General features: G+C 45.2%; 2 protein-coding genes across 6 annotated transcripts in view; one reads left to right on the top strand and one right to left on the bottom strand.

Moving 5' to 3' along the window:
* Positions 1–14,340, bottom strand: part of LOC310852035 (lithostathine-1-alpha-like) — a 27,868-nt gene extending 13,528 nt beyond the window's left edge. The window contains exons 1-6 of one of the 3 annotated variants that reach the window (XM_083754743.1): positions 14,193–14,316; positions 13,216–13,287; positions 10,820–10,918; positions 8,272–8,391; positions 6,923–7,021; positions 3,963–4,049 (exon numbers count right to left, since the gene is read on the bottom strand). In XM_083754743.1, the coding sequence (XP_083610869.1) occupies positions 3,963–4,049; positions 6,923–7,021; positions 8,272–8,391; positions 10,820–10,918; positions 13,216–13,228 (418 nt within the window). In that variant the 5' untranslated portion in view covers positions 13,229–13,287; positions 14,193–14,316. Of the gene's footprint in view, positions 1–3,962; positions 4,050–6,922; positions 7,022–8,271; positions 8,392–10,819; positions 10,939–13,215; positions 13,288–14,192 lie in introns of all 3 variants that reach the window. The other 2 variants (XM_083754744.1, XM_083754742.1) reach the window with 2 other exon arrangements.
* LOC310852036 (collectin-12-like) lies at positions 14,333–26,849 on the top strand. 3 transcript variants are annotated; one of them, XM_083754745.1, is made up of 9 exons: positions 14,333–14,471; positions 15,111–15,157; positions 16,121–16,144; positions 17,232–17,339; positions 18,800–18,898; positions 21,540–21,626; positions 22,760–22,914; positions 25,770–25,885; positions 26,560–26,849. In XM_083754745.1, exons 2-9 carry the CDS (start codon positions 15,136–15,138, stop codon positions 26,720–26,722), a joined length of 774 nt encoding a protein of 257 aa, XP_083610871.1. In that variant the 5' UTR covers positions 14,333–14,471; positions 15,111–15,135; the 3' UTR covers positions 26,723–26,849. The 3 variants fall into 3 exon arrangements, with proteins under 3 accessions (XP_083610871.1, XP_083610872.1, XP_083610873.1); XM_083754746.1 differs by lacking the exon at positions 16,121–16,144; XM_083754747.1 differs by lacking the exon at positions 15,111–15,157 and having other exon boundaries at positions 14,386–14,471.
* The last annotated feature ends 273 nt before the right edge of the window (positions 26,850–27,122 follow it).

Consider the following 27,122-nt stretch of genomic DNA (forward strand, 5'->3'; position numbering starts at 1 on the left):
GCTCTCCTCAGTTGTGATTCTTAGCAACCGGGCCTCAGAGGCATCCCTACCTCGAGAATGTGGCCCTGGTTTCACTATGGAATGGCATGGTGAACTGGGCAGCTGCCATTATGACACCCAAGCCACCTCTCCAGTCTTGTGGAGCTGACTGGTTCCTTGGTATTCTGGTGAGCTTTGTGCTATGAAGCGAGCCAGATGAAGACTAGAGCACAAGTGGCTCAAGATTACTTCTTCTTCTTCTTCTTCTTCTTCTTCTTCTTCTTCTTCTTCTTCTTCCTCTTCCTCTTCCTCTTCCTCTTCCTCTTCCTCTTCCTCTTCCTCTTCTTCTTCATTTGTACCCCACTCATTTGGCTGGGTTGCCCCAGCCACTCTGGGTGGCTTCCAGCATATATAAAAACATAGTAAAACATTAAACCTTAAAAGCTTCCCTATACCGGGGTGCCTTCCTAAATGTTATATACAGTAGTACCTTGGGTTAAGAACTTAATTCGTTCCGGAGGTCCGTTCTTAACCTGAAACTGTTCTTAACCTGAAGCACCACTTTAGCTAATGGGGCCTCCCGCTGCCGCCATGTCACCACCACACAATTTCTGTTCTCATCCTGAAGCAAAGTTCTTAACCCGAAGTATTATTTCTGGCTTAGTGGAGTCTAACTTGAAGCGTCTGTGACCTGAAGCATCTGTAACCCGAGGTACCACTGTAATTACTCATCTCCTTAACAACTGATGGGAGGGCGTTCCGCAGTGTGGGCGCCACTGCTGAGAAGGCTCTCTGCCTAGTTTCCTGTAGCTTCACTTTTCACAGTGAGGGAACTGCCGGAAGGCCCTTGATGCTGGACCTCAGTGTCCAGGCAGAACAATGGGGGTGGAGACACTCCTTCAGGTATAAAGGACCGAGGCCATTTAGGGCCGTTTAGACTTGCACTGAAGTCATCCAAACACTGCTTGGAGGACATAACCATGCCAACAATGGACCAGTGCAAGCAGCAAGGATCATTGGGCAGCTTGCACTGCATTTTCTCTAGTGCAGGGGTCGGCAAACTTTTTCAGCAGGGGGCCAGTCCACTGTCCCTCAGACCTTGTGGGGGCCGGACTATATTTTGAAGGGGGAAAAAGAAGGAAGGAAGAATTTCTATGTCCCACAAATAACCCAGAGATGCATTTTAAATAAAAGCACACATTCTACTCATGAAAAAACATGCTGATTCCCAGACCGTCTGTGGGCCAGATTTAGAAGGTGATTGGGCCAGATCCGGTCCCTGAGCCTTAGTTTGCCTACCCATATGCTAATGACTATATGCCTGGCCACTTGCCTTGACTTCTGTCCCTCTTTGCTTCTTATATCTAACAGAAAGTAGTTAGTGCTTCATTGCATGAGGGGATGGTCCCTGCTGCCTTGAAAGAGGTGGTGGTGTGACTACCAGTGGCGTAGCGTGGGGGTGCAGGGGGGCCGGCCGCACCGGGCGCAACATCTGGGGGTTAGGGTTAGCGGGTGCAAATCCACGGGTTAGGGGGCGGAAATTACTTGCCTTGCCCCGGGTGCTGACAACCCACGCTACGCCACTCCTAAAGAAACTAGTCATAGACCCCTTAGACCCGGGTTTCCCAAACTTGGGTCTCCAGCTGTTTTTGGACTACAGCTCCCATCATCTCTAGCTAGCAGGACCAGTGGTCAGGGATGGTGGGAGTTGTAGTCCCAAAACAGCTGGAGACCCAAGTTTGGGAAACCCTGCCTTAGACTTAAATCTATTCTGACCCATCACAAATACCTTTGGGGGTGGGGAGTTAGGGGGAGGTGATGGAAAAAAATAGTGGTGAGGCAGCTACAGGGATTCTTGGATGACAGAGATTTAGATCCATTCGAATCTGGATTCAGGCCTGGTCATGGGACAGAGTTACCCTTGATTACATTGAGGGATGACCTCGGCAAGAGAACAGGACAAAGGGAGCACAACCTAGTTCCCGCTTCTTGATCTTTAGGTGGCTTTTGATACTACTGCCCATGGGATCCTTCTGGGCCAGCTCCATGGAATGGGAATGGGGGGCGCACTGTGCTGCAGTGGTCCAGAGAGTAGCATTGATCAAGTGCTTTTTTGCCCTCATTGTGGTTATTTTTTATTTATTTATATTATTTATTCAATTTATATACCACCCATTATCAAAAGATCCCAGGGCAGTGTACAACATTAAAAACACATTACAGAACAACAGTAATAAAAACATAATTTAAAGCATACTGAGAGACAGTCTAGAAGAAGAAGAGAAGAACAGTTTGGATTTGATATCCCGCTTTATCACTATCCTAGGGAGTCTCAAAGCGGCTAACATTCTCCTTTCCCACAACAAACACTCTGTGAGGTGAGTGGGGCTGAGAGACTTCAGAGAAGTGTGACTAGCCCAAGGTCACCCAGCAGCTGAATGTGGAGGAGCGGAGACGCGAACCCAGTTCACCAGATTACGAGACTACCGCTCTTAACCACTACACCACACTGGCTCTAATAATAAAGCCTAATAATAAAACAATCATAATAACAACAGTCCTCTAACCCACACTTTCACGAGCCACAGATTATTTAACAGCCATAGGCCTGGGTAAAGAGGAATGTTTTTGCCACCACAGAAAAGGCATGTTTTCATGTTGTAACCCTTCGCACACCTCTGGGATGGGGGGACATAGAGAAGGGCCTCAGAAGACAAGCCCAGGGTCCGGGTCAGTTTGCATGGGGAGAGGCAATCCTATTGAAGTCCTGAGCCATGCAAGGCTTTACAGTGGTGCCTCGCAAGACGAAAAGAATCCGTTCCGCGAGTCTCTACGTCTTCTGGTTTTTTCGTCTTGCAAAGCAAGCCCATTAGCGGCTTAGCGGATTAGCGCTATTAGCGGCTTAGCGGGCTTAGCGGATCAGCTGATAAGTGGCTTAGCAGCTTAGCGGATCAGCTGTTAAGCGGCTTAGCGGCTTGAGAAAAAGGGGGGAAGGAAAAAAAACCCGCAGGAACTCGCAAGACATTTTCGTCTTGCGAAGCAAGCCCATAGGAAATTCGTTTTGCGAAGCACCTCCAAAACGGAAAACCCTTTCGTCTAGCGGGTTTTCCATCTTGCGAGGCATTCGTCTTGCGGGGCACCACTGTAGAGTTCAACACCAACACTTTGAAATGGGCCCGGAAACTGCTCAGCAGCCAATGCAGTTGTGCCAGGATTGGTGTTATATGCTCAAACTGTCTTGTTCTGGTGAACAATCTGGCCATTGCATTTTGCACCAGCTGAAGTTTCCAAACAGTCTTCGGAGGCAGTATAACACATTGCAGTATTCCAACCTAGGGGCTACCAGGGCTTAGAATGCAGAGGTCAGGCTACCCCTGTCCAGATAGGGATTTCAGCTGGGCTGAAAGAAGGCACTCCATGCCACTGAGTCCACTTGGACCTCAAAAGACATGTGGTTACACTATTGAGTGGCACAGGGCACTATTTTAACCCCAATATTATTCAATGTTTATATGAAGCTGCTGGGAGTGGCCATTTGGAGTTTTGGGGGAAGGTGCCATCAGAACACTGAGGACACTCCACTCTATTTCTCAATAACATGTGAATCAGCAGAAGCTACACAGGCCTTTGACTGGTGCCTGGACACAGAGATGAGATGGATGAGAGGAAATAAGCCAAGCATGAATCCTGGGAATACAACAGCACTGTGTGGGAGTAGTTCACTTGGCCACAAAATTGGTACAACTGCCTGTCCTGGGTAGAGTTGCAATCCTTCTAAAGGAGCCGGTATGCAACTAGAGGTGCTCCTGGATTGAGCTTTGTCACTAGAAGTGCCTTTTACCAGCTGTGCTTGACCTACCCCAAGCAGCCCACCCCCATACATTCGAGAGCCATGTAGAAAAGTGACCTTCAGAAGGTGGAGCCTAAGGGGAGGCTCCTTTTCCACTCCGGTTCTTCATCACGATGGTCTCAGCATTACTTACCAATTTCATGTTGCAGTTCTTCGTTGAGCATGGTCAGATTGACAAAGTAGTCCGATAAGTTCACAACCATTGCAAATTTCCCATGATCTAAAAGGTTTACAAGAATCCAGGTCAAGATCTTAAATCACAATCTATATCTATTTCAAATCATCTTCCTACATTCTCCCATGCAGGGGAGCATCAGGCTTAATGTTGCATTTTAATCTTGTTTTTTAAGTTGTATTTCAATCAATTGTTTTTATACCTGGTGTTAGCCGCCCTGAGCCTAGTCTTGGCTGGGGAGGGCAGGGTATAAATAATAATAATAATAATAATAATAATAATAATAATAATAATAATAATAACTATTATTATTATTAGGCTCATGGGTACATTTGCATATGCTGAGAAAAATCAGGACACGGGCCATGCGCCTCCTTCCCAAAGTCTGGGAAGCTTCTGCCCACCTAGTCCAGCATCCTGTTCTCACAGTGGCCAACAGTGGGAAACAGGATCCGAGCAGAAGAGAATCACCCCCTCCTGTGGCTTCCAGCAACTGAGATTCAGAATCATTGCTGCCTTCAAGTGTGGAGACACAGCAGCGTTAGAAATCAGCCAGGCGCTGGGCGCATTTTACACCATTTGCAACCAAGTGAAGATGCCCAGATGCCAGGACGGCACCTGACGTCTCCACCATCTGGAGGTGCATGCCTGGGGAAGAAGACGCGGTGCTCTGACAGGGTGCAAGAGCTAACCCACCTCCTTACCAAAGCTGGGCAAAAGCTGCTCATGTTTTGGGAAGGAGGCGGGAGAGCTCTTGCACCCTGCCAGAGCATTGCGCCTTCTTCTTTAAGTGCTTGCAATGGTTCCCATGTTTCTTTGGGGGAAGTCAAGCACTTTAAATGTGTGCTGAATGAGCTTTAAATGTATGTAAGGTAAAGGTAAAGCACCCTGGACAGTTAAGACCAGTCAAAGGTGACTATGGGGTGCGGCGCTCATCTTGCTTTTCAGGCCGAGGGAACCAGCATTTGTCCACAGACAGCTTTCCAGGTCATGTGGCCAGCAAGACTAAACCGATGTTGGTGTGGATATGACCTTGTGCTCCTCACCAGCCTAAGTTGAAGGGGTACTACTTTGATGGGGCCCTTGGCACAGTTTTCAACCCAGCCTTGGCCATCTCCTATTTTGAGAATTTAAGGACCAAATGCCCATGTGTGCATGTCAGAAGAAGCATGCAAAGCCCAGGGGAGGCGCAGGTATGGTGAACACGGCCAGGTGCAGCTTAGAGGGACCTGGAGCAAAGTAGCCTCTGATGAGCCTCTTACTCGGTCAGGGTTATTTGGTTGTGGGAAGCATTAGCACCAGTCTAGATGCCTGCTTAGTGTCACACAATGCTCACAATATAGCATCACTCTCAGGAACTGTAGGGAATTAATATGGCACATAGATGCAGACATCTGGTGCTGCTTTGATCATTGAGTTGCAGGTGACTCTGGTAGACCCTAAGGAAGGGTCTTAGGCAGTGATTTCTGAGCTCCACAGGGAGCCATCTGTTATATAAGCATAAATAGACAACACATCCCCCCCCCAGAAAAGTCTGCAATACAGATAGATAGATAGATCTGAGAGATAGAGAGATAGATAGAGATAGAGATAGAGATAGAGATAGAGATAGAGATAGATAGATGATAGATGATAGATGATAGATAGATAGATAGATAGATAGATAGATAGATAGATGATAGATAGATAGAGATAGAGATGATAGATAGATAGATGATAGATAGATGATAGATAGATATAGATATAGATAGATAGATAGATAGATAGATAGATAGATAGATAGATAGATAGATAGAGATAGAGAGAGAGAGAGATAGAGAGATAGATAGAGAGATAGAGATTTTGTTTTTTTAATGTTGAGTCAGTCCATTACAGGCTTTGTGACAAAAGTCATTTCCAGCCTAAGATATGCCTGGGATTCACTTCCAGACCAGCGCTGTTAGCTAACGGGTCACAGTCTGCACTCCTGTCAGTTTGAGGCAGAGAAGCAGGATAAGATTATAGAGCAAAAGGGGAAAGCTGAGGCATGGCTACCCCAATGCTCAAGACCCGTGGACCATCCGGGAATCAGTGTGTTTTTACATGAGTAGAATGTGTGCTTTTATTTAAAATGCATCTCTGGGTTGTTTGTGGGGCATAGGAATTCATTCTTTTTTTCTTTTCTTTTTTCAAAATATAGTCCAGCCCCCCACAAGGTCTGAGGGACAGTGGACAGGCCCCCTGCTGAAAAAGTTTGCTGACCCCTGCTCAAGATGCACGCCATGCTGACCCCCAGGATGCACGCTATGCTTCCGCGGGTCGCGCTACGTCCCCAGGAAGCGTGCCAGCCCTGCCCCCACCTGCTGTCCGCCCCCCGGTGCCAGAGCATGAAGCGCCGCCACTACTGATCAGAAGAGCCTAAGGATGTCTGATTGGTTTAGAATGACAACTGTGGGTTGCAATTGCTATGGGAAGTCTGATATAATTAATTGGTTGGTTATTTGTAATCACGTGTCTAGGTTAGAAGTGTGTAGGAGTAGATGCTTGTGAAGATCATTTCAGCCTCCCTCAGAATTTTTAGGAGGCTGACCCGATGGACTCCTTTATTCAGTAAAGTCCTATCTTTTCACTTGGAGCCTCCAACCTTTCTTTCGGGTTTCTGCTAGGGGCATATCCAGCCTAGGAAACTTTTTTTAAAAAAATCTATAAGACCGTCACATTTCACTGGCAATCCACCCCTTTCCCCAGCAGGCTTTATTCCAGCTGAGCAATTGGAATAGGCTTTTATTGTGAACCACTGCTATATTTTTATGACACGGTGGTGTATTAACATTTTCAGAAATGGAAAAATACTGGGGGAAACGACCCTAAGCAGTGTTGGGGAGACACTTGCAGAGAAAGAAGCTTTCTGAAAACTCTGACCAAAACACATTGCTTACCATTCAGACTGTTCCCCTTTGGGTAGTAGGTATTAGCAAAATCCCGAACCTTCTGCTGTGCTGCTAACACTTGCACATGCTTTTTATAATTGAGAACATCTAGAAAGAAAGGAGGAATGAAAGAGTGGGCATACCAACACACTAGTTTTATGCCAGCTGGAAGTGTGGTTCTACCCTATGTAAGTATACCTGAAGGGGCTTGCATGTGGAACAGGTGGAAGGAGGAGGAGAGGTCAGGTCGGGGCAGCAAAGGGGGCCAAGTTGTGGTGGAATTGCATCATGCTAGACCGATGGGCAGTGGCTGAGGAGGTGCAACAGCCAGAGGAAAGGAGGAAGAAGCAGAAGAGTTTGGATTTGATATCCCACTTTATCACCACCCGAAGGAGTCTCAAAGCAGCTAACATTCTCCTTTCCCTTCCTCTCCCACAACAAACACTCTGTGAGGTGAGTGGGGCTGAGAGACTTCAGAGAAGTGTGACTGGCCCAAGGTCACCCAGCAGCTGCATGTGGAGGAGCGGGGAAGCGAACCCGGTTCACCAGATTACGAGTCCACCGCTCTTAACCACTACACCACAACACTGGAGGGGGTAAGGGAGAGGTTGTTCCTTCTCCCTTCTGCCTGTTGCTGTTCACGCAGGGCCAGGCTCCTTGTCAGTCACACCAACAGCAATGCAACCACCATTTGGGGTTGGCTGAGCTCAAATATGGGGAAAAACATGTCCCATTTGAAGTCCGAACAGGACAGGGGACTCTTTTGTCTAAAACAGGGGCAATGCCATTTTTCTAGGGACAGGTAGTATCACTGCTGATTGCAACGTGAATCTACACCTGCCTAGTTCTGGGGTTCGCAACCCACAGCCCATGGGCCACAAGAGGCCCACAGAGGTCGTTTAACCAGCCCACAAGACACCTCCAAACCGAGCCGCCCAGTCGGCCTGTCCCCGTGCGCTACGCTAAACTGGCACAGTGTGATGCGGGGACTCGCTTCCGCGGTGGCAGAAATCACGTCTGCACAGACAGAGACGCCCGAAATCACCGGCCCACAGAGGGATCTCTGCTGGAGTGAACTGGCCCAGGCAAGGTAAACCTTGCTGACCCCTGGCCTAGTTAGTCACTAAAAGTCTTTGAGCTATTCAAGGGCAACACTGAAATGCCATTGAAATCACTGTGTGTGCGTGTGTAAAATTGGACTCTCATCTCGTTCACTGAAATCAAAGGGAAGATAAGGGGCTTCTTCTTGATGCCATTCTTTTCTCTCTCTTTTTTAAAGGATTCTTTACACTGAAGTTAAACCAGCTAAGGCAATGGGGGGGGGGGGGAGGTTCCTTTGCTAGAAGAGTTAAACTTACACACTGTGACCAATGCAACTGTTCCGAGGAAGAGGATCGTGGCAGCGCATGCGGCGGCAGCTTTACCCACAGGGGAGTTGACCCATGCTACTCCCCGTTTCCAAAGATCGTCGGTCTTACCTTAGAGGACAAGAGGACAGAAAACCTCACTTTTACCACCCCGCAGGGAAGCGATGGGCACAGTCAGTGCAAAGCAGAACTCCACACCCTGCCCATCATAGTGATGACAGGTGGATGTGTCTTTGGGGGGGGGAGCCATCTTGAGCAAAACTGGACTCCTTGGTGGGCCAGGATTGGCCTGCAGGCCAGAGGTTCTGCACCGCTAGTTTAGGGGGACACCTGGGCTCTCAACAGCTTTCTCCTTGGAGAGCTGACTAGGCGCCCAATAGCTAAGCAGGATCACAGTCCTCAGCTGCAGGCAACTCCACAGCAGGCCAGGAAGCCTGCACCAAATCCTTTGCACTGCACAACATGCACTTACTTGGAGTCTCGATACCTGTCTCCTCTTAGCAAAAGCAACGCTCCCACAGTTATCATCATCTCTGACAAACCTTCCTCACAGAGTTGCTATGGTGAGAAAGGAAAAGGAAGAGTTGTGCGCATTGCCTTGAAGTCCTGGGAAGAAGGACCAGATGGAAAGGAGGTGAATGGCTTGGAAGTCTGTGACCTACAGCGCCAAATCCATTATGCGCATGCACATGCACACACGATTGTGGGTTTGATTCCTATATGGGCCACCTGCAAATTCCTGCATTGCAGAGTGCCAGGGGTGGGGTGGGGGTTGGACTAGAAGATCCTAGGGGTCCCTTCCGACTCTGTGACTCTGTGATTCTGTGTGACCTTTTCCCAAGGACCTCAAGACAGTGAACCTCATTCCTCTTCTTCCTGTTAAGGATTACAACAAGCTGTAGGCACAGGCAGCTTTTTAAGCAGAAGCTCAATGGCCATCTCTCATGGATGCTTTAGCTGAGATTCCAGCATTGCAGGGGGCTGGACTAGATGACCCTTGGGGTTCCTTCCAACTCTATGATTTTATGAAAAATGTTAAATGTCAAAGAAATGATTGTGTAGATACCCTACCTCATATTCCCATACTGTAATATGAATTTGGTTAATTTTCTCCCTCTCTCTCTTAAACAATACATCACATACAAGGGCAGCGTTCTATACTATAACCACAAACAGTGCTACAAGGCACGGGACTGTAACAGCAATATATTGGTGATGAGAAGTTTTTAAATAAAGTTTCAGTGAGGCTTGCAAAGAACCATAGAGCACAAAAAAATAATATTCTTATATGGACAAATAATCATAAGTAGCTGACAGCAGGCAGGCTGTCCTATTTTAATTAGCTTCCTGAGATGATAACTGCAAAAGCATTCCCCCTGGAGGAATTAACAAGCAATTAGTTTCTAAGGTAGGTATCCACATGTCAACCACACAACCCGGAAACATTTCGATACCCTGATTGCAGGTTTCACTAGTGGGAGAAAGTCAGGTATGTTTATCTGCCCAAATAAGTTACTCGATTCCAATAGGACAACTGCAATGGTCCAAATTTTAGGCCCTGCCTATACTTTGCATTTGTAATTTTGTCTACTTGATTGTAAACTTCTTCTCATCAATATGTTGTTAGGTTAGAGTTCTGTGCCTTTCAGAACTATTCTGCAGTCGATATAAATACCACCAGTTATCTGCACAAAGCCAGTTCACAACCAACAGACTGACATGACCAGAGCCAGGGCCTTTTCAACTCTGGCTCCGGCCTGGGGGAATGCTCTGTCTCATGAGACCAGGGCCCTGCGGGATCTGATTTCTTTCCGCACGGCCTGTAAGACAGAGTTGTTCCTCCTGGCCTTCGGCTTGGTATCAATTTGATTCCCTCCTCCTCTTCTTTTTTCCTTTCTCCTCCTGTGTTGGAACTCCTATTTGGGGACTTCACTGGCTTTTTTCTGGCCCATGTAGGACCAGTCTTGGTGAAGACTTGACATTTTCACCCCAAAAAAGTTTTTGATTTGAGTTTCCATTGAAATGAGGCTGTATTTTAATGTTTTAATGTTGTATTTTAATCATGTTTTTAAGTTGTATTTCAATCAATTTGTTTTTATATCAGGTGTTAGCCGCCCTGAGCCGGGTCTTGGCTGGGGAGGGCGGGGTATAAATAATATTTATTTATTTATTTATTTATTTATTTATTTATTTATTATTATTAATAATAATAATAGCTCGGTTGGTAGAACATAATCTCAGGATTGTGAGTTCAAGCCCCACATTAGGCAAAATATTTCCGCATTGCAGGACGTTGGACTAGATGACCCTCGTGGTCCCTTCCAATTGCAGTTCTATGATATATTTCGGGGGGGGGATAATATAGGGTGGCAGTTTTAGCAGGAAACATACCATGACTTCCCTTTCGGAGATTGTAACATGTGGGACACACCTGCCTAGAAATACACTTTCTCCCATCTATGCCTCCCTACCCCACAATTGTTTTTTCTTATGGTGCCCCCACTGGAATTTCCTTCCATGTGCTGTGGAGCGTACAGACCCTTGGCTGCTGGTTGTGCTGGTTGTGCTGGTGCTTTCTTGGCAGCAGTTTCGGGCTTTTTACGTTGCGGGAGGTTCTTTTTCCCTTTCCCCTTTGTATCTGAAAAAGAGCAGTGGAAGCTTAATGTATACATGCTTATCAATATGGAGCCGCAACCAGCAATACCTAAACAATACCATGAAAGTTACATAGATAACAAAATACCCTTTAAACCAGGGTCAGCCTGCTCATTGGCCCTGAGGAGGACATCGGCTCAGGTGGCAGCCTATGAACACCTGAAAATGGTGGCAGACCTGGGCCCCTGAGGAACATGCTGCTCACTGCTGCCCAGGAAGAGCAGGGTTACCACTGCCTGATCCTCTCCAGCCCCCCTTTCCCTTCCCAACCACCTTCAGCACCATAGGGTTTCCCCAGGCCACCTCCAGTTGCCTCTGATTCTGCCCCTGATTCTGGACTGCTCTCTGCCACAGCCTCTTCCTGCTCACTAAACCTTGCTGCCTCTTCAGCTTTCAAGACCTCCTTCTCCCTGTCTGCTCCCTCTTCTCCCTCTGACCACTCATCGTCATCCCACCACCAACCTCCTGGCTCTGAGTCTTGTTCCCTTGGCAGTTCATTAGTTGGTACCTCCCGCCACCCCTCTGCATCCAGCCAGTCCATGACATTCCCCCTCCCTGGGGAGTTCTACCAGGGCAACACTGGGACTCCAGTGGACTGGCTGCAAAAGAAAGGGAGTGCAACTTGTACAGCACGTTGGCAACAAATATTCACACAGTTGTTCAAAAATAATTTTACACCATTCATCAAATATGTGAGAAAGAGACAATTGCTTACAAAGTGCCATGAAAACTTACAAACTACCTAAAATAAAGTGAACTTGCAATATCAGATTTTACTAGGTTCTTACAAATTCTTGACTCAGATATTCAGTCTTGTATGCTTAAGCCAAGAAATTGTCTCTTCAAAGATATTTAGCACTAGTAGACGCATCAAGATGGCCTGAAGCTCAACATCAAAAAAACTAAGATCATGGCCACTGGGCCCATCATCTCCTGTCAAATAGAAGGGGAAGAAATGGAGGCAGTGAGAGATTTTACTTTCTTGGGCTCCATGATCACTGCAGATGGTGACAGGAGTCACAAAATTAAAAGACGCCTGCTTCTTGGAAGAAAAGCAATGAAAAACCTAGACAGCATCTTAAAAAGCAGAGACATCACCTTGCCGACAAAGGTCCATATAATTAAAGCTATGGTTTTCCCAGTAGTGAAGTATTGAAGCGAGAGCTGGACCATAAAGAAGGCTGATCGCCGAAGAACGGATGCTTTTGAATTCTGGTGCTGGAGGAGACTCTTGAGAGTCCCATAGACTGCAAGAAGATCAAACCTCTCCATTCTAAAGGAAATCAGCCCGGAGTGCTCACTGGAAGGACAGATCATGAAGCTGAGGCTCCAAGACTTTGGCCACCTCACGAGAAGAGAAGACTCCCTGGAAAAGACCCTGATGTTGGGAAAGATGGAGGGTGCAAGGAGAAGGAGACGATGGAGGACGAGATGGTTGGACAGTGTTCTCGAAGCTACCAGCATGAGTTTGACCAAACTGCAGGAGGCAGTGGAAGACAGGAGTGCCTGGCGTGCTCTGGTCCAGGGGGTCACGAAGAGTTGGACACAACTAAACGACTAAACGACAACAATATTTAAGCCAAGAAATTGTCTCTTCAAAGATATTTAGCACTAGTAGACACATCAATGGCACGAGGCAACTGAAGAAGCCTAGAAAACTGTGCTCAGGAAGTGTGCTACACGCCATCCCTCACAAATCGGCCCCACCGGGGGCAAAACAGCAGCCCCTCAACTGCATGGACTGCTAGGGCGAAACGGGGATAGAACGCTGACACCCTGTCATCTTCATTACTTCATACGCTGCTTCATCAGCACCTCACAGATACCGGGAACAATGTTGAACTGACCCTTTTCTTGAATCTCCTTGGACTTATTGTTAAAAACAAGGGGGGGAAAAACGAAAAAAATGAGTGTAAAATTATTTTTGAACAACTGTGTGAATATTTGTCGCCAACGTGCTGTACGAGTTGCACTATCTTTATTAATGGCACAGGTTGCATTTTTCTAGCAAGAGTAACAGGAAGGGAGGCAGGTAGGTGGGGCTGGTTGAAGGCTGGTTGGTGGGGAAGTGGCCCGTTTGCCTTAAAGAATCAGCTTCCTGGGGGGCCCAAATGGGAGCAGAGAAGCTCCAGCTTAGCATTCTACTAGCACATCCCTCCCTTGAGAGGCAATGGGGCAGAAGGGAGCCACCACCTCTTCCTCAGGGAGGACCTGCAGCCAGAGACAAAATGACCTGCATGCCTGTGAGAAGGAAGAGGGAAAAGAGCAGAAACAACTTACCCGCCTTTGCCATTTTAGGTTGTCATTTTGATTGCTGTCTCTGAGTGTGGATTGTTGTTCTCTATTCTTTCCCTACAATCACATAATGTGGGCAGGGTATGGAGTGGAGAAAGAATATCTTAGGACAAATGCAGCATTTGAAAACCCGTCAAATGAGTTCTCCATATGTCGCAAAGTTGGCATTAATAATAATAATAATAATAAATTATTTATGCCCCGCCCTCCCCAGCCAGAGCCGGGCTCAGGGCAGCTAACAACAATAAAATTACAGTAAAATTACAGTAAAAACATAAGGGGGGGGGGGACCAATTTAAAATACAGGTTAAAATGCAATTTAAAATGCAACCTCCAAGATGTGCTATTATGTCTCCCCTCCCCTTTGTGCATACTTCAAGCAGCTGGTAGAGTCTGAAAGATATATTTGAAGGGAAAACCTGCACCTTGCAATCTTTTAACTGCTGTAAATTAGCTAGGGAGTTGGCCTAAAGAACTTTCAGGATCCTCCTCCTTCAATTCTATGGGCTGCATTCAACTGAATCCTCAAGAATGGAGCGAAGATGGGAAGGAGGAGGAAATGAGCAAACTAGTAATAAAATAAGATAAAGGAGAGCTGGACAGTGGGCAGCACTCTGAAATGACTCCTGACCACTGGTCCTGCTAGCTAGGGATGATGGGAGTTGTAGTCTAACAACAGCTGGAGGCCCAAGTTTGAGAGACCCTGATGTAGACGATGAAGAAGTACAAAGAAGAAGGTAAGAAATACAATATGATCTAATGCCTGGTTGCATTAAGAACCATTTAGGGAAATTTAATGAAGGCAAATCAATAGAATTCTTCATTCAAAGATGCAGCACAAAGATGTTACCATAAAACTTAACATGGGTGTCAGTTCTTAAAAAATCGGTGTCCCAGATCTTATCTAAGCATATCTCAATCCTAGCTCTCTTTCCTCTTTCCACCAGGTGTTGCTCACTCACCTGGCTGTCTCCTGGGGCACCTCTTCACTTCCCTGATGCACACCTGCTTAGTCTTTCTTCCTCTTTTCCAAGGGTGCATGAGGGGCCAAGTGGAATGGCTCCATTGTTGAACTGGCAGAGCACTTGGCCAATCAGGGACTGGAAGAAAGTGAATCAGGGAAGTTCTGGAACGTTCTGCATCACAGAGGAAGATGGATGAGGCTGTTGACAGAAGGACCCCAGGTGGAGAGAAGACAAGTGCAACAGGGTGCTACAACATCCAAAAAGGAGCAATGTAAGGTAGGGAAATATTACTACATAGATTCTAAATTGTATCCTCAAGCCTTTCAAAAGTGTTTTATACTGTACATTAGTGTTACATACATGTTTTAAACAAATAAATGTCACATTTATGTTTTGCGTCAGGAGATGGAATTTGAACACTAGGTCTTCAATATAATTTTTATCATGTGTGCATTTCTTTTTTTTGATAACAGAAAGAACAGTGAACCCCCAAAGAAACGGAACTGCTCTAAATAATCAGTTAAATGCGAAGGAATTGGCATTATGATAACGTTTTCAGAGTAGCCATGTTAGTCTTGTGTGACAAAAACAAGAAATATTAATTTGGCACCTTAACTATGAACAAATGTAGCATTGTGCTGTTGTGGGCTACATGCCACTTTAACAGACAAATGCTGTGTTAGCATGAGTTGTTTATAGAAATGATTTGGGCGAGGAGTTTTAAAAAGTAGGGTCAGAGGAAAATGAAAAGTACCCACAAATTTCTTAACAGTGTGATTTACAGGTTACAATAATATTAATTTTTTGGGGGGGGGTGTGTCCCCAATGCCAGCACTGCCTATGCAATAACCCATTGTGACTCCCCTTTTAATTTAAATATTGACTTAGGAATCTACTTTATGGTCCCACATATAGAGAAGAAAATGAGACACCAATTCAAATGGCTCCTAAAAATCCACCAGGTAAGTTCCTTCCATTACTATTTCCTCTTCATAGGAACGCAAATGATCTAAGCCACAGGCTTCAAGGAAGCTCAGATGATCGCAGTTGTGAAAGGGTGCTGTGAAGGCCTGCCAATGAAACAACCCAGTGCTCCTCGTGGGGACCTGATATTGCTGAACCCCCCGCTCCACCCCCAGTCCCATGCAGGTGAACTGCAGAGACACTGGCACGGGAATCATAGAATCATAGACTCATAGAATTGCAGAGTCATCTAGTCCAACGCCCTGCGATGCAGGAATCTCAGTTGAAGCATTCATGGGAAAGTCCTGCTATGAGGGCTGCTACTTCCACAAGCTCATCAACATCACCTTCCTCTTTCTTTCTTTCTTTCTTTCTTTCTTTCTTTCTTTCTTTCTTTCTTTCTTTCTTTCAAAAAAAACAACATTTTTAATTGCATTTTTCAGAAATGGACAATAAAACTATGCAGACTACATGAAAAGCCTTGCACCAAGAGATTCCCAGGGTTCTTGTGGGAATTAAATGGGGAGGTGGAGAGTTATTATTATTGGACCACAGTGAGACACGTGCTTTAGTTACATTACGATTGGATTGCTGTAATGCGCCTTTGAAAAGTGCTCTGAACCTTTAACTGAGTCAAAGAGCTGCTGTCTGGGGCTGGTTATAGGGAGAACATGACTCCCTTGTTAGAACAGTTCAGCTGCATGAGCATAGCCAAGGAGGGGGCAGGGGGGGCCTCAAAAAGTATTGGAAAGCATAAAAAAATCTCCAATGAACTGCTCCCCACTCCCACAGAAGCTACTGGTCTGTTTCTGTGCACCATCCAAAGCACTGGTTGTGACCTATAAAGCCCACTATGACTTACCATAAGTCCAAGCTATCTGGTATAATTCTGTGGAAAAAAATATTTATGGAAATGTTGGCCCAGCTCCAGTTTCTAGTGAACATATACTGTATTTTTCCAGATCCAGCTCCCAAGAAAGATGCAGGTAAGGCACATGTTTATGCCGCAAACATATAAACTGTCTTCATTATTGCATTTTTAATTGTAGATGCCTGGGACTTTAGGGTTAAAGGTGGGTAAGAATATAAGAAGGCCATTGGCCCATCAGGTCCAGCACCCAGTTCACACCATGGAGGCCTGCTGCTGGAATGTGTTCAAGCCCAGATATCCGAGCTCAACGGTGCCAACTGGAACTGTACAGACCCATTGGGAGCTTGCTTTTGGGTCTTGACGTCCTGGTCATCCCCAAGACCTTCATTGGAGCACTCGTTGCCTACAAGCTGCCCCAAAACTCCCAAAAGCAGCAGCCGGTTTGCTGCAATAATGAGCCTTGCTTCCTTTCCCCCTCACTGAAGTCCCTTCGCAGCGTTCTTTTATATGCGTGTAGATTCCACCATGGCCACAGATTTGCCTCCAAAATGAGCTGAGTCACAAGGAGCACCTTGTTGGCTCCCCTGCTGCTCTGTAAGATAGCATCTCTCTGGTCTATTGAGGCCATCCAGGGAAGACAGACAGATACATGTCCAGAAGAAACCATGTTTTCACATTAGCTTCCTCCATCCACTTAGCCTTGCAATAAATAATAATAATAATAATAATAATAATAATAATAATAATAATAATATATTATTTATACCCCACCCATCTGGCTGGGTTTTCCCAGCCACTCTGGGCAGCTTCCAACAAAACACTAAAATAACCTATTAAACATTAAAAGCTTCCCTAAACAGGGCTGCCTTCAGATATCTTCTAAAAGTTTGGTAGTTATTTTTCTCTTTGACATCTGATGGGAGGGCGTTCCACAGGGCGGGTGCCACTACCGAGAAGGCCCTCTGCCTGGTTCCCTGTAACTTGGCTTCTCGCAGCGAGGGAACTGCCAGAAGGCCCTTGGCGCTGGACCTTGCAAGGATACAGCCCCTGAGCAGTTGGCTGCCCCATTGACTTAGGAAGCTGGCTGTCGCTTGTTGATCTAGATGTGATGCCACAGAGTATGAAAAGCTTGTTTACTGTGATGAGAGTGGGATGAATCACTGGTTGTTAAATCAGAATTTTCTGTCCTCTTGCCTCTTAAGCAACACCAGCTGAAGACAAGAGTTTCTTTAAAACGCCTCGTGGTGAAGCTGTGGTCGTATTTTTTCTCCTCCTCCTGTTTCTCGCCTCTGTTATGATGGCCGGTCTGTGTAAGTTCAACTTTTTCAAATACATAAAACACTTCGGAATGACTGTGGTGGCCTTTACTTCAGTGTGAAGAGAAGGAATAATCCAGTCTCTGCTAAGGTTGTTTATCCATTGATTTCAGTGTGTGAGCTAAGCATGTGATCAAAATCTCTACTGCTGATATCAATTGCACATTTTTCTGTTCTCAAATAATTTGTCAAGACACTTTCTGTGCTTTGCAGGCTAATAGAACTTCATGGAGTGAATTAGGGCTGGGCTGAGTTGAAAAGGACTATTTCTCAAGCATTTCACCCACCTTAAAACCAGCTGTTCAGTTTCGTAACAGCCAACTTTTTGTTCTTCTGAGCCCTGCTCTGAGGTGCTTTTTCAATTTTGTGAAATTCAGAGTGTCTCTCCATGGAGGGGGCCATTGTTCAGTAGCTGAATACAGTACCTATAGATATAAACATAGAGCTTTACAAAGTGGGAAGATCATTCCTCCAGTAGTTGATTTATTCAAGAAGTGTGATTACTATTATATGAAAGTCTTATGAAGGCATCATTTGCCAAGGTCAGGCCTGGATTTACGTTCTCAATGTTTTGTTGTCATGTTCATTGTTTAGTATTACTTTGTATATTCTGTGAGCTGGTGCTCTGGCTATCTTTTGGGGTTGAAGATCTGGATGTCAAGTGTCATCAACAATGATGTTCCATCTCCCCTTGGGCTGAGCCATGACATGGAGTCAGCCTATGGGGAAATTATTTCTAGGACATGTGAAGCCTTGACTAAGAATCAGGGCTAGCATTTGTGGCTTAGGAGTGAGGATGGAGCTGTTGGTTGGCAAGGAAAAAATAGGTATAAAAAGAGAATTCCCTGGAGGCCAAGATCCAGGTTTGGGGCAACTAATTTTTGCTTCCAGAACCCCAGCAGAGATTTAATATCACAAAATATGCAGCCTGGTAATGCGTGGAAATATAGGCTGTTGGACCTTTAAAATATGCCCTTCTTCAGTTCCTCCCAAAGTTTCTCACTTCATCCAGAATAGAAAAAGACTACACATTTGGTAAGTTAAAATTGGTTTACTCACAAACTCTTCAAAGGTCAAATTCATGTGCTTTCCCATACAGCAGTAAGAAAACACAGGCAGCAAAACTTAGATTAGTTCCAAAGTGATGAAAGCTCCTAAGCTATTGTTATAGGAACACAAGGATGGCTTGTAGAAAATCATGCATTCTGAACTTGGAGCGACTAGCTCAGACATCTTTAAATGCAGGAGTTCACAAGGTAGATGAGGGAACAATAGGCTTGACTTTTTTTTTCCTCCCCAGGGTGAGTGTGAGTGATATAATACCTTCATGTATTATTAGACTTATGTTGGTTATAGGAGGCTGGTTATCCCCCAAGAGCCATGCCATTCTCTGGCAAATGACTGTTGGTTGTTGGAGCACCGTTTATTTTCTCCCAACTTCTTCTCTTTTTTAGATTGTACATTATGGGCAGAACAGCGGTCATTCTTTTCCGGAGTAAAACAGATTCGGAATTTTGTTGAAGAATATGATCCATCTTCTGTAGGCGTGGATGGTAAGCAATGTAAAACAGTAGGAATGTGAAGGAAATCTTCTTTTTCCTTCTGCCCAACCCTGGGGTGTTTTCTCCCAGCAGAAGTGATTTCAGGGATGCATCTCAGCTGGAAGAAAAACTGCTTTGGCAAAAGTTTAATGCAGTGTAAAGTGATGAGCAAACGATGGGTCTTTTGAGGGCGATATTGATTTATTTTCAGCATTTAGATCTCATTCTTCACCCATAATTTGCCGGTCAGATCACAGCACAGAACGATCTACATGACACCCCACATGTATTACTTGGTAACAAAAACTTGTTAGAAGGCAATCGCTGAAAGACCTGGCAGAAGAAGAAAAATCTGCCAACCTAAAATGGAAACTCAATGGGAGTGGGAAGTTTGCCTGGCTCCCCTTTCCCTACACAAACACCTACATTCACAATATCCAGAAAACACCAACCCAAGAACCCATGTCTCCTGGAGAGACCCTGTGTTGGCCCAAGGCATCCCAGCAGGAAAGGAACATAAAAGGGATTCAAAATCAGATGCATTACATGGACAGTTCTACCACTTGTCCACACTGGAGTTTTCTGTGTGTTTGCATTTAAGTTGCATGGTCCACATGATGTTCCCTCAAGCAACAGCAATTGTGATGCTTTCCCCCCTGTAAAGTTGGGTTTATCCAATATAGGAATAATCCAGTGTTAGGGCAGTGGTTTTCAACCACTGTGCCGTGGCACCCTGGGGTGCCTTGAATGATGGTTAGGAGTGCCATGGGCAACACTGGCCTCTATCCCTCTTTCCCTCCCTCCTCTGATGCCCTCTCACATCTCTGCCTCCCAATGGCTTGCACAGCTGTTTGTTGCAGCAGCCCTGGCTACAAGCTCCCCAAGCAAATGGTGCCTCTGGGGCTGGCCAGGGGGTGCTGGTTGCCAGGAGCTGAAGAGGGCTTGGAATAAGCAAGCAAGTGGGTGAGGGAGCCCAGACAGCCAGTTCACCTGCCCTTGCTGTTGGGAATGGACAGACAAGTCCCAGGCCCCTGTGAGGCAGTGTGAGGAAGCATCTCTCTTTGGGGTGGGGGTGGGGGGCAGTTCAGAGACCAGGGGTGGCAGCAATGACTGCCTGGAAGACTCTCAAAGAGAGGAGAGGAGGCTGAGGGAACACTCCACAAGGGAGGGTGTTCAAAAAAGGGTGAGAGGCTGCCAGCTCTGCAGGCAAGGGGTGACATAACTGGGCTCCTAAGCCCCACAGGAGTGGCACAGAAATAAGGTAGTTGGTCAAGGGAGCCGTGGACTCAAAAGGTTGAGGTAGGGGGAATCAGGCTCCAAACTGCTCTACTTGGAGTTGCGAATGCTTTGTTCTGTTACTGTATTTCTGGTTTGGGGGAGCAATAGTCACTTTCTGCTGCTCCACTTTCTATGCCCACTGTGCCCTCCAAAGTTTCATCTCATCTCCTGCAGTTCCCACAATTATTTAAAATATGCTCTGCTGGATCCCTCATATTTGCACAAAATCAGAAGCATGCATGTACATAATGTGCACTGCTACCATTTCCACAGATGACATTGAACAGAGAGAGGGATTGCTGTTGCAATTGCTGGGCCAACTCTTGTCCGCATTTTTGATTACAGACCTTGCTTATTCAAGTATGCATACAAAGGCTATTTGCAGGGGTGGCGCTGCGGTCTAAATCACCAAGCCTCTTGGGCTTGCAGATATTAAGGTCAGCGGTTCCGCGCGATGGAATGAGCTCCCGTTGTTCTGTCCCAGCTCCTGCCAACCTGGCAGTTTGAAAGCATACCAGATCAAGTAGATAAATAGGTATTGCAACGGCAGGAAGGTAAACAGCGTTTCCATGTGTTCTGGCTTCCATCACGGTGTTCTGTTGCACCAGAAGCGATTAAGTCATGCTGGTCACAGGATCTGGAAAGCTGTCTGTGGGCAAACACCAGCTCCTTCAGCCTAAAAAGCAATACAGTGGACGCTCGGGTTGTGAACGTGATCCATGCAGGAGGCATGTTCACAACCTGCAGCACCACATCTGCACACACGTGGGTTGCGATTCTGAGCATGTGTGACCGCCGAAACCCAGAAGTAACCCATTCCAGTACTTCCAGGTTTTGGCGCGTCCATAACCTGAAAAAAACACAACCAGAAGCGTCTGTAACCCGAGGTATGACTGTATGAGCGCTGCACCCCATAGTTGCCTTTGACTGGACTTAACTGTCCAGGGATCATTTACATTTATCTTTACCTTTTATATGTAGGGACATTAACAGGGTTTTCCTGTTTACCACAACTATGACTTTGCTCATTGGCTAAAAACACTGAAACTCTGGAGCAGGTTTCTTTCACAATGAAATTGTGTTAAATAATGCCTGTTGCTGCTATTGTTCTATAAATAAATAAAAGTTTACAAATAGTGCCAGCATTTTCTCCATCCATCATAGATGACAGACATAACTAATGGTGCAAAGCAGCTCTATGCCTTGTACTGACATTAATCTCTTCAACTATGTGTTCCCAGAGGGCTTTTGTTACTGGACTGGTGCTGCTGTCCAAGGTTCTGCTTCTTGTTTCATGCCAGGGTGTGGCAAACTCTTGAGAAATGGTTTCTTAATAGTATAATTCCTCTGATTTGAATTGTTTCAAACCTTTTAGACCTTGAAATACTCGCTGTAGCTCAAGGCTTAGCAGACGAACTGCTCAACTCGACTCTCCTAAATGATGAAATTAAATCTGATATCGGTGAGTTACTTTGCGACTCTGGTGCTGAAAAACGAGCACGGGGGGAACTTGCTCTGAGGCTCAGCACCTGATTAAAAAGAAATCCTCTTTTACAGAGCTCCTGAAGATGCAGATGTCCTACCATCCAATGCACACAGCACCTTAGTTGTAGTTGAAGCTGGTTCTGAGGTGTATGTTTGGTTGAAAACACAATATTTAGTGCATTTTTTCCTCAATCTCCGCTCCAGAAGGTTAATTGAACTTACCAGCTTTGGGAGTGGGAAAGGAAGCTGTTTCCGTTGGAAGAGTGAAATTGCCAATGGAAATATATCAGCTGAAATCACATTTCTGTATTTGGGTTATGGCCACATTGGTCATAAGGCAAATGAAGAGTAGAACCCCAAGTGCAACCTGGGTTGTATGCAGCAGAAGAGCACCTAGGAGAAGCCAGGTTGGATGAGGAAGTGAGTTGGGTTAGCAGCCTGCAGCAGTTCTATGTAGCTGATTGCAGCTTCTGAGAGCTCATAACTAGGAGCTCCTGACCTTGAAGATGTATAAAGATGTATAAAGATACCCATTTAGGGGCTCTGAATCTGCCTGAAACTGGGAAGGACTGAATCTCTGTGTTGGGGGCTACTAAGTTTGCAGTTTTCAGGCACCTTGTAAAACAGAAAACACAAAGTTATGGTTATCGTGCTTTCCCAATGCAAGTCAAAGGGAGGGTTGAAACTTACATTTTCCAAATATTGCTTCGGATTTTGGATCCAAGGTGAGCAACCTTCCCGGGATCCACGGTTCTGAATTGGGCACTGGAGCAAGAGGGGAGGGTCTTGCTCAGCCCTACTGGAGATAGAAATACATTGATGGACACACACCCCAAAAGGGGAAGGAAAGTAATGATATCACAGTAAAGATGGATCTATGTCTACTAGTCAAAAAAACATGTTCATGTATTTGCCTACTCAGAGGTTAGGCTCATTGCAGGATTGCAGCTTTGATATGATGTACTGGGGTGTACTGTAATTCAGCGAGCAATACATTTTGACCTGGTAGGCTCTTGCTTTTTAATCTGCATGGCTTCTACTGAATATCTACTGAATATCCTCCTTTCTTTTCTCTTTCTGCTATTCCTGCATCGCTGCCTTGGCCCCAAGACAAGATTGCTGAATTGCTGAAGGACCCACAATGGAAGATGCATAATAGGGCCTTGTACTACTTTTCCAACGAGAAACAATCGTGGGAAGAGTCCAGAAAGCATTGTATTAAGAAAAAAACTTCATTAATTTCTGTCAGCAATGGTGAAGAACAGGTTAGCAGAACACAGGGATGCATAAAAGGCAAAGAAAAAGTCTCACAGGTGGTTTTTTTTGGGGGGGGGGTTGCACATGAACATTTTATTGCTTTCAACTCTCCTGTGATCAGAAGAAAGGTGGAGGAGCACATTTACAAGGTCTGTGCTCCAATGAAGGGAGCATACTAGAGGTGTACAGAAATAGAAGCAACAACAGACAATTTAGACAAAATATTACACAGATACACATTAAAATGTTACATTAATGCAACGTTACTAATGAGCTCTTCATACAGGATGGCAAATATGGTCTAATAGGCATTACTGAAACCTGGTGGGATGAGACTCATGACTGGAATGTAGAAATTGAGGGTTATAACCTGTTCAGAAGGAACAGAGCAAACAGGAAGGGGGGAGGAGCAGCATTATATGTAAAGGATATGTACATTTGTGGCGAGATCCATGACCTGGAGCATAGAAAGCAGGATGAGCGTATATGGGTAAAAATTGTAGGTGAGGGAAAGAACAGTGGTCTTACTGTGGATGTCTGCTATAGCCCTTCAGACAGAGGACTTTGATAAGGACTTCCTAGAGCAGATGACCAAACATTCAAAAAGGAGAGAGATAGTAGTCATGGGAGACTTCAGCTACCCTGATATTTGTTAGAATTCAAACTCTTCCGAGAATGGAAGGTCCAACAAATTCCTCCATTGCCTCACTGACAATTTCATTTCCCAGAAGGTGGAATATGCAACAAGGGGATCATCTCTCTCAGACCTGGTCATCTCCAAAAGGGAGGAACTGATGGACAAAGTGGAAGTACTGGCAATCTTGGGAGGAAGTGATCATGTTCTCCTGGGTTTCATAAGAGAGAGGCAAAGAAAAACTGACTGTAGTTGGACATGCACTCTGGACTTTAAGAAGGCTGATTTCAAAAAGCTTAAGGAATTGCTGTGTGAATCCCATGGTCAGAAATACTCAGAGAGAAGGGGGGCAGGTCCAAGATGGCTTGGATTTTCTTAAAGGTGAAGTATAGAAGGCACAAATGAAGACAATTGCAACAAGGAGGAAAAGTGGGGGGCACCTAAAGAAACTGTGTGGCTGCATAAGGAGCTTATAGTTGATCTACCAGCTCTTAGGAAAGGATGCTGTCATTATTAAGATCCAGCGTGGCTTTCTCAAAAACAGTTGGTGTGATGAATCTCATTTCTTTTTTCAATGGAATTACAGGCTTGGAGTATCGAGGGAATGCTGTGGACATAGTGTACCTTGATTTCAGTAAGGCTTTTGACAAAGTCCCCCATGATATTCTTGCAAGGAAGCTGGTAAAATGTGGGCTGGATGATATCAATAGTCTGAGCCAGTCAGATATTCCAGAGGTAATCCAGGGCTTCAACAGGAGCACCAGTCATATCATCCAGAAAAACCAGCAGAGCTGTCTGAAAAGTCAGTGTATCCATTAGCCTCCAAGGGTAGACCATCCAAATAGGTCTTCTGCCTCTGCAGAGGAGAGAAGATCTCAACAGGAAGCATTCTGACCATGACAAGGGGCTGATATGAATATCCCCCACTTTCAGATCACCTTGCTCCTGCCTACTTGAGAAATAGGTCCAGAATGTGGCCTGCCACACACCTTGGGCCAGTAACTCTCTGTTTGCATTTCTTAGTACAAAAAGTATTGATCAGATGTGTAGAGATCTTTCCTATTCTAATTCAATGAGGTTCTGGAACCTTCTCTGTGTGAAAGAAACAAGCAGAAAGTTCATGATGTTTGGGTTATGCCTTCAGAGAAACTGACTACAGCCGGCTTAAACTGGTTCACTTATCTCTTTCAGTCAAGATCATGCTGGCTATAAAAGTAGAGCCAGAAGGAGCCTGGGTTTCACTCTCTCTTTCTGTCTCTTTTCCATCTGGTGTGCTGTTCTGCACATAGTATGCTTAGTGTTAAGGTTTAGACTGATTATAAATTATTGTAAGTTTAAGTTAGGTCTGCTGCAACTGGATTTCTTATGGACAGTGCCAATCCTGAATGTATTGGATTTGTGACCACCATTATGCTAATTTGCCTTCAGTAGCAGTAAAGCTCTGCTGGATGAAATACAATTGCCTCTGGTCTATTTTTTTTTGGGGGGGGGGGAAATCCTGCAATTTGTTTAAATTTTTACTCTGCGAACTATACCTTGGAATCTACTCTGGAACAATGTTGAGTAGAAGTAAATTCTGAGACATCCCAGAGCCGGTCACCTCAGCATGGATGTTTAAGTTCCTAAAAACCAGCAGTCTGAGTGTCCTCTATCAGCTCAGGCAGGGAGGCTGCTGGGCAGAGAGGCAGGTGGTAAATCAGCAGAATCTCATTTCTGTCCCAGCTGCCCAGTGCCAGGAACACACAATCTAGCTCCCCTCATTAATTGGACAGAGAGCCTGGAGAGAGAGAATTTCTGTAGACCACAGCAACTCCTCCCTGACCCTCCAGTCTGCCCTGATGCTGCACTGAGTTCCCAGGTGGGCACAGTTGGGTGAGACTTAGCCCTCACACCTTGACCGCTGCCAAAGAAGCAGGTGGGAAATCAGCAAAATCCCGCATCTGTCTCAACTGCCCATTGCCAGGAATACACCATCTAGCTCCTCTTTTTATAGGATAAGCTTTAAAGAACTCGAGCCTGCTTCATCAGATGCATCTGACAAAGTGGACTTTAGTTCCCTAAAGCTTAAGCCATAATAAAAAGGGATCGTCTTTAAGTTATCACAAGATTAGTATTATTTTACAGGCCTGTAATGTTTTAGTGTCTCCCTGGGGATGAGCCACTCTCTGGAAACCTTTGAAAGGGGAACCTAGACACTCATTTCTTCTTTCTGGTTGTGCTTTTTTGCAGGACTTTATAAACAATGAAGGAGCTAAGTTTAAGAAACACTTCTGGATAGGACTAAGGAAGAATAACAAAAAACTGAATGGATTGGAATGGCTTGATGGTTCAGCAGTTCTTGAAGTGTGAGTTTGTAAATAAACGTTCTTAATGCCTTCATTACAGACAGACTCCCAGAAATCCATTTTCGTTTGTCAACTTTTAATTTGTCAATAGGGTCTAGAAACTTATCTCTTGTCACTTTTGTTTGCGCTCAGATTTTGAAACTTTCCTGTGTTAGTTCAGGCACAGGGATCTGCTCTTCATTATGCATGGACCTAGCTTAATCCATTAACTTCAATAGGTCTGATTAGAATTAGCAGTGAATACCACCCATAACTTGTTTCTATTCAAGTAGATGGCAAGTGGAAGCCAATGGGTTTTCTTTAGGGGTGAGGGACGTTAACGGATAGTGGTTTGTTTGGAGAGAAACAAAACATGTGTTTGGGTTCACACATTATAAAAAGCCAGACACGGGTTTCTTTCTGGCTTGTTTCCTCTGCTAACAAGAGGAACATTCTAAAACATTGGGTTTTTAGTTTAAAAAATTGTAAAGGAGGTGCAAGGGGGGGTATTTATTAGCTGCAAGACATTTAGTAGCCATTTGAAACTGTTATTATTGATTGCTTCGTTTTCTCAGGAGCCCTTGGTGAGAAACCTATCTCCACAGTGTTCCTGCATACGTATATTTATTGCTCTAACGAAGAAAATAAAGCAAACATTTAGTTTGAATTGATTTGTGCTGCCATCTTTTTTTCAGATTCTGGGATACTGAGATGAAGCAGCCCAGCACATCGCCAGATGACAACTGTGTTTATATCACACAGAAATGCAGACACAGATATTGTTGGCACGATGCTGCCTGTTGGCACAAAATGTCATTTATCTGCAAGAAGGCTCCAGATCAGAAATGGGAGAGGTAGAAGCCTTTAAGGGAATAAAAATGTGCTCTGTGATTTCTGTTCAAAATGAGCCTAAACCCATCAGGGTGCTTCAAAAGCACCCAGTTCCTTTAAATCAATCAAGTAAAGTATTACATATGCAACACCACTTGTGTTCTTACTTTGTATCTATTATTTTGACATTCACTATCTATACAGTGGTACCTCGGGTTACACACGCCTCAGGTTACATACGCTTCAGGTTACAGACTCCGCTAACCCAGAAATAGTACCTCGGGTTAAGAACTTTGCTTCAGGATGAGAACAGAAATCGTGCTCCGGCGGCGCGGCAGCAGCAGGAGGCCCCATTAGCTAAAGTGGTGCTTCAGGTTAAGAATAGTTTCAGGTTAAGAACGGACCTCCAGAACGAATTAAGTGCTTA

This window comes from Podarcis gaigeae (genome assembly GCF_964106915.1).
Source record: "Podarcis gaigeae genome assembly, chromosome: 9".
NCBI classification, from domain to species: domain Eukaryota; kingdom Metazoa; phylum Chordata; class Lepidosauria; order Squamata; family Lacertidae; genus Podarcis; species Podarcis gaigeae.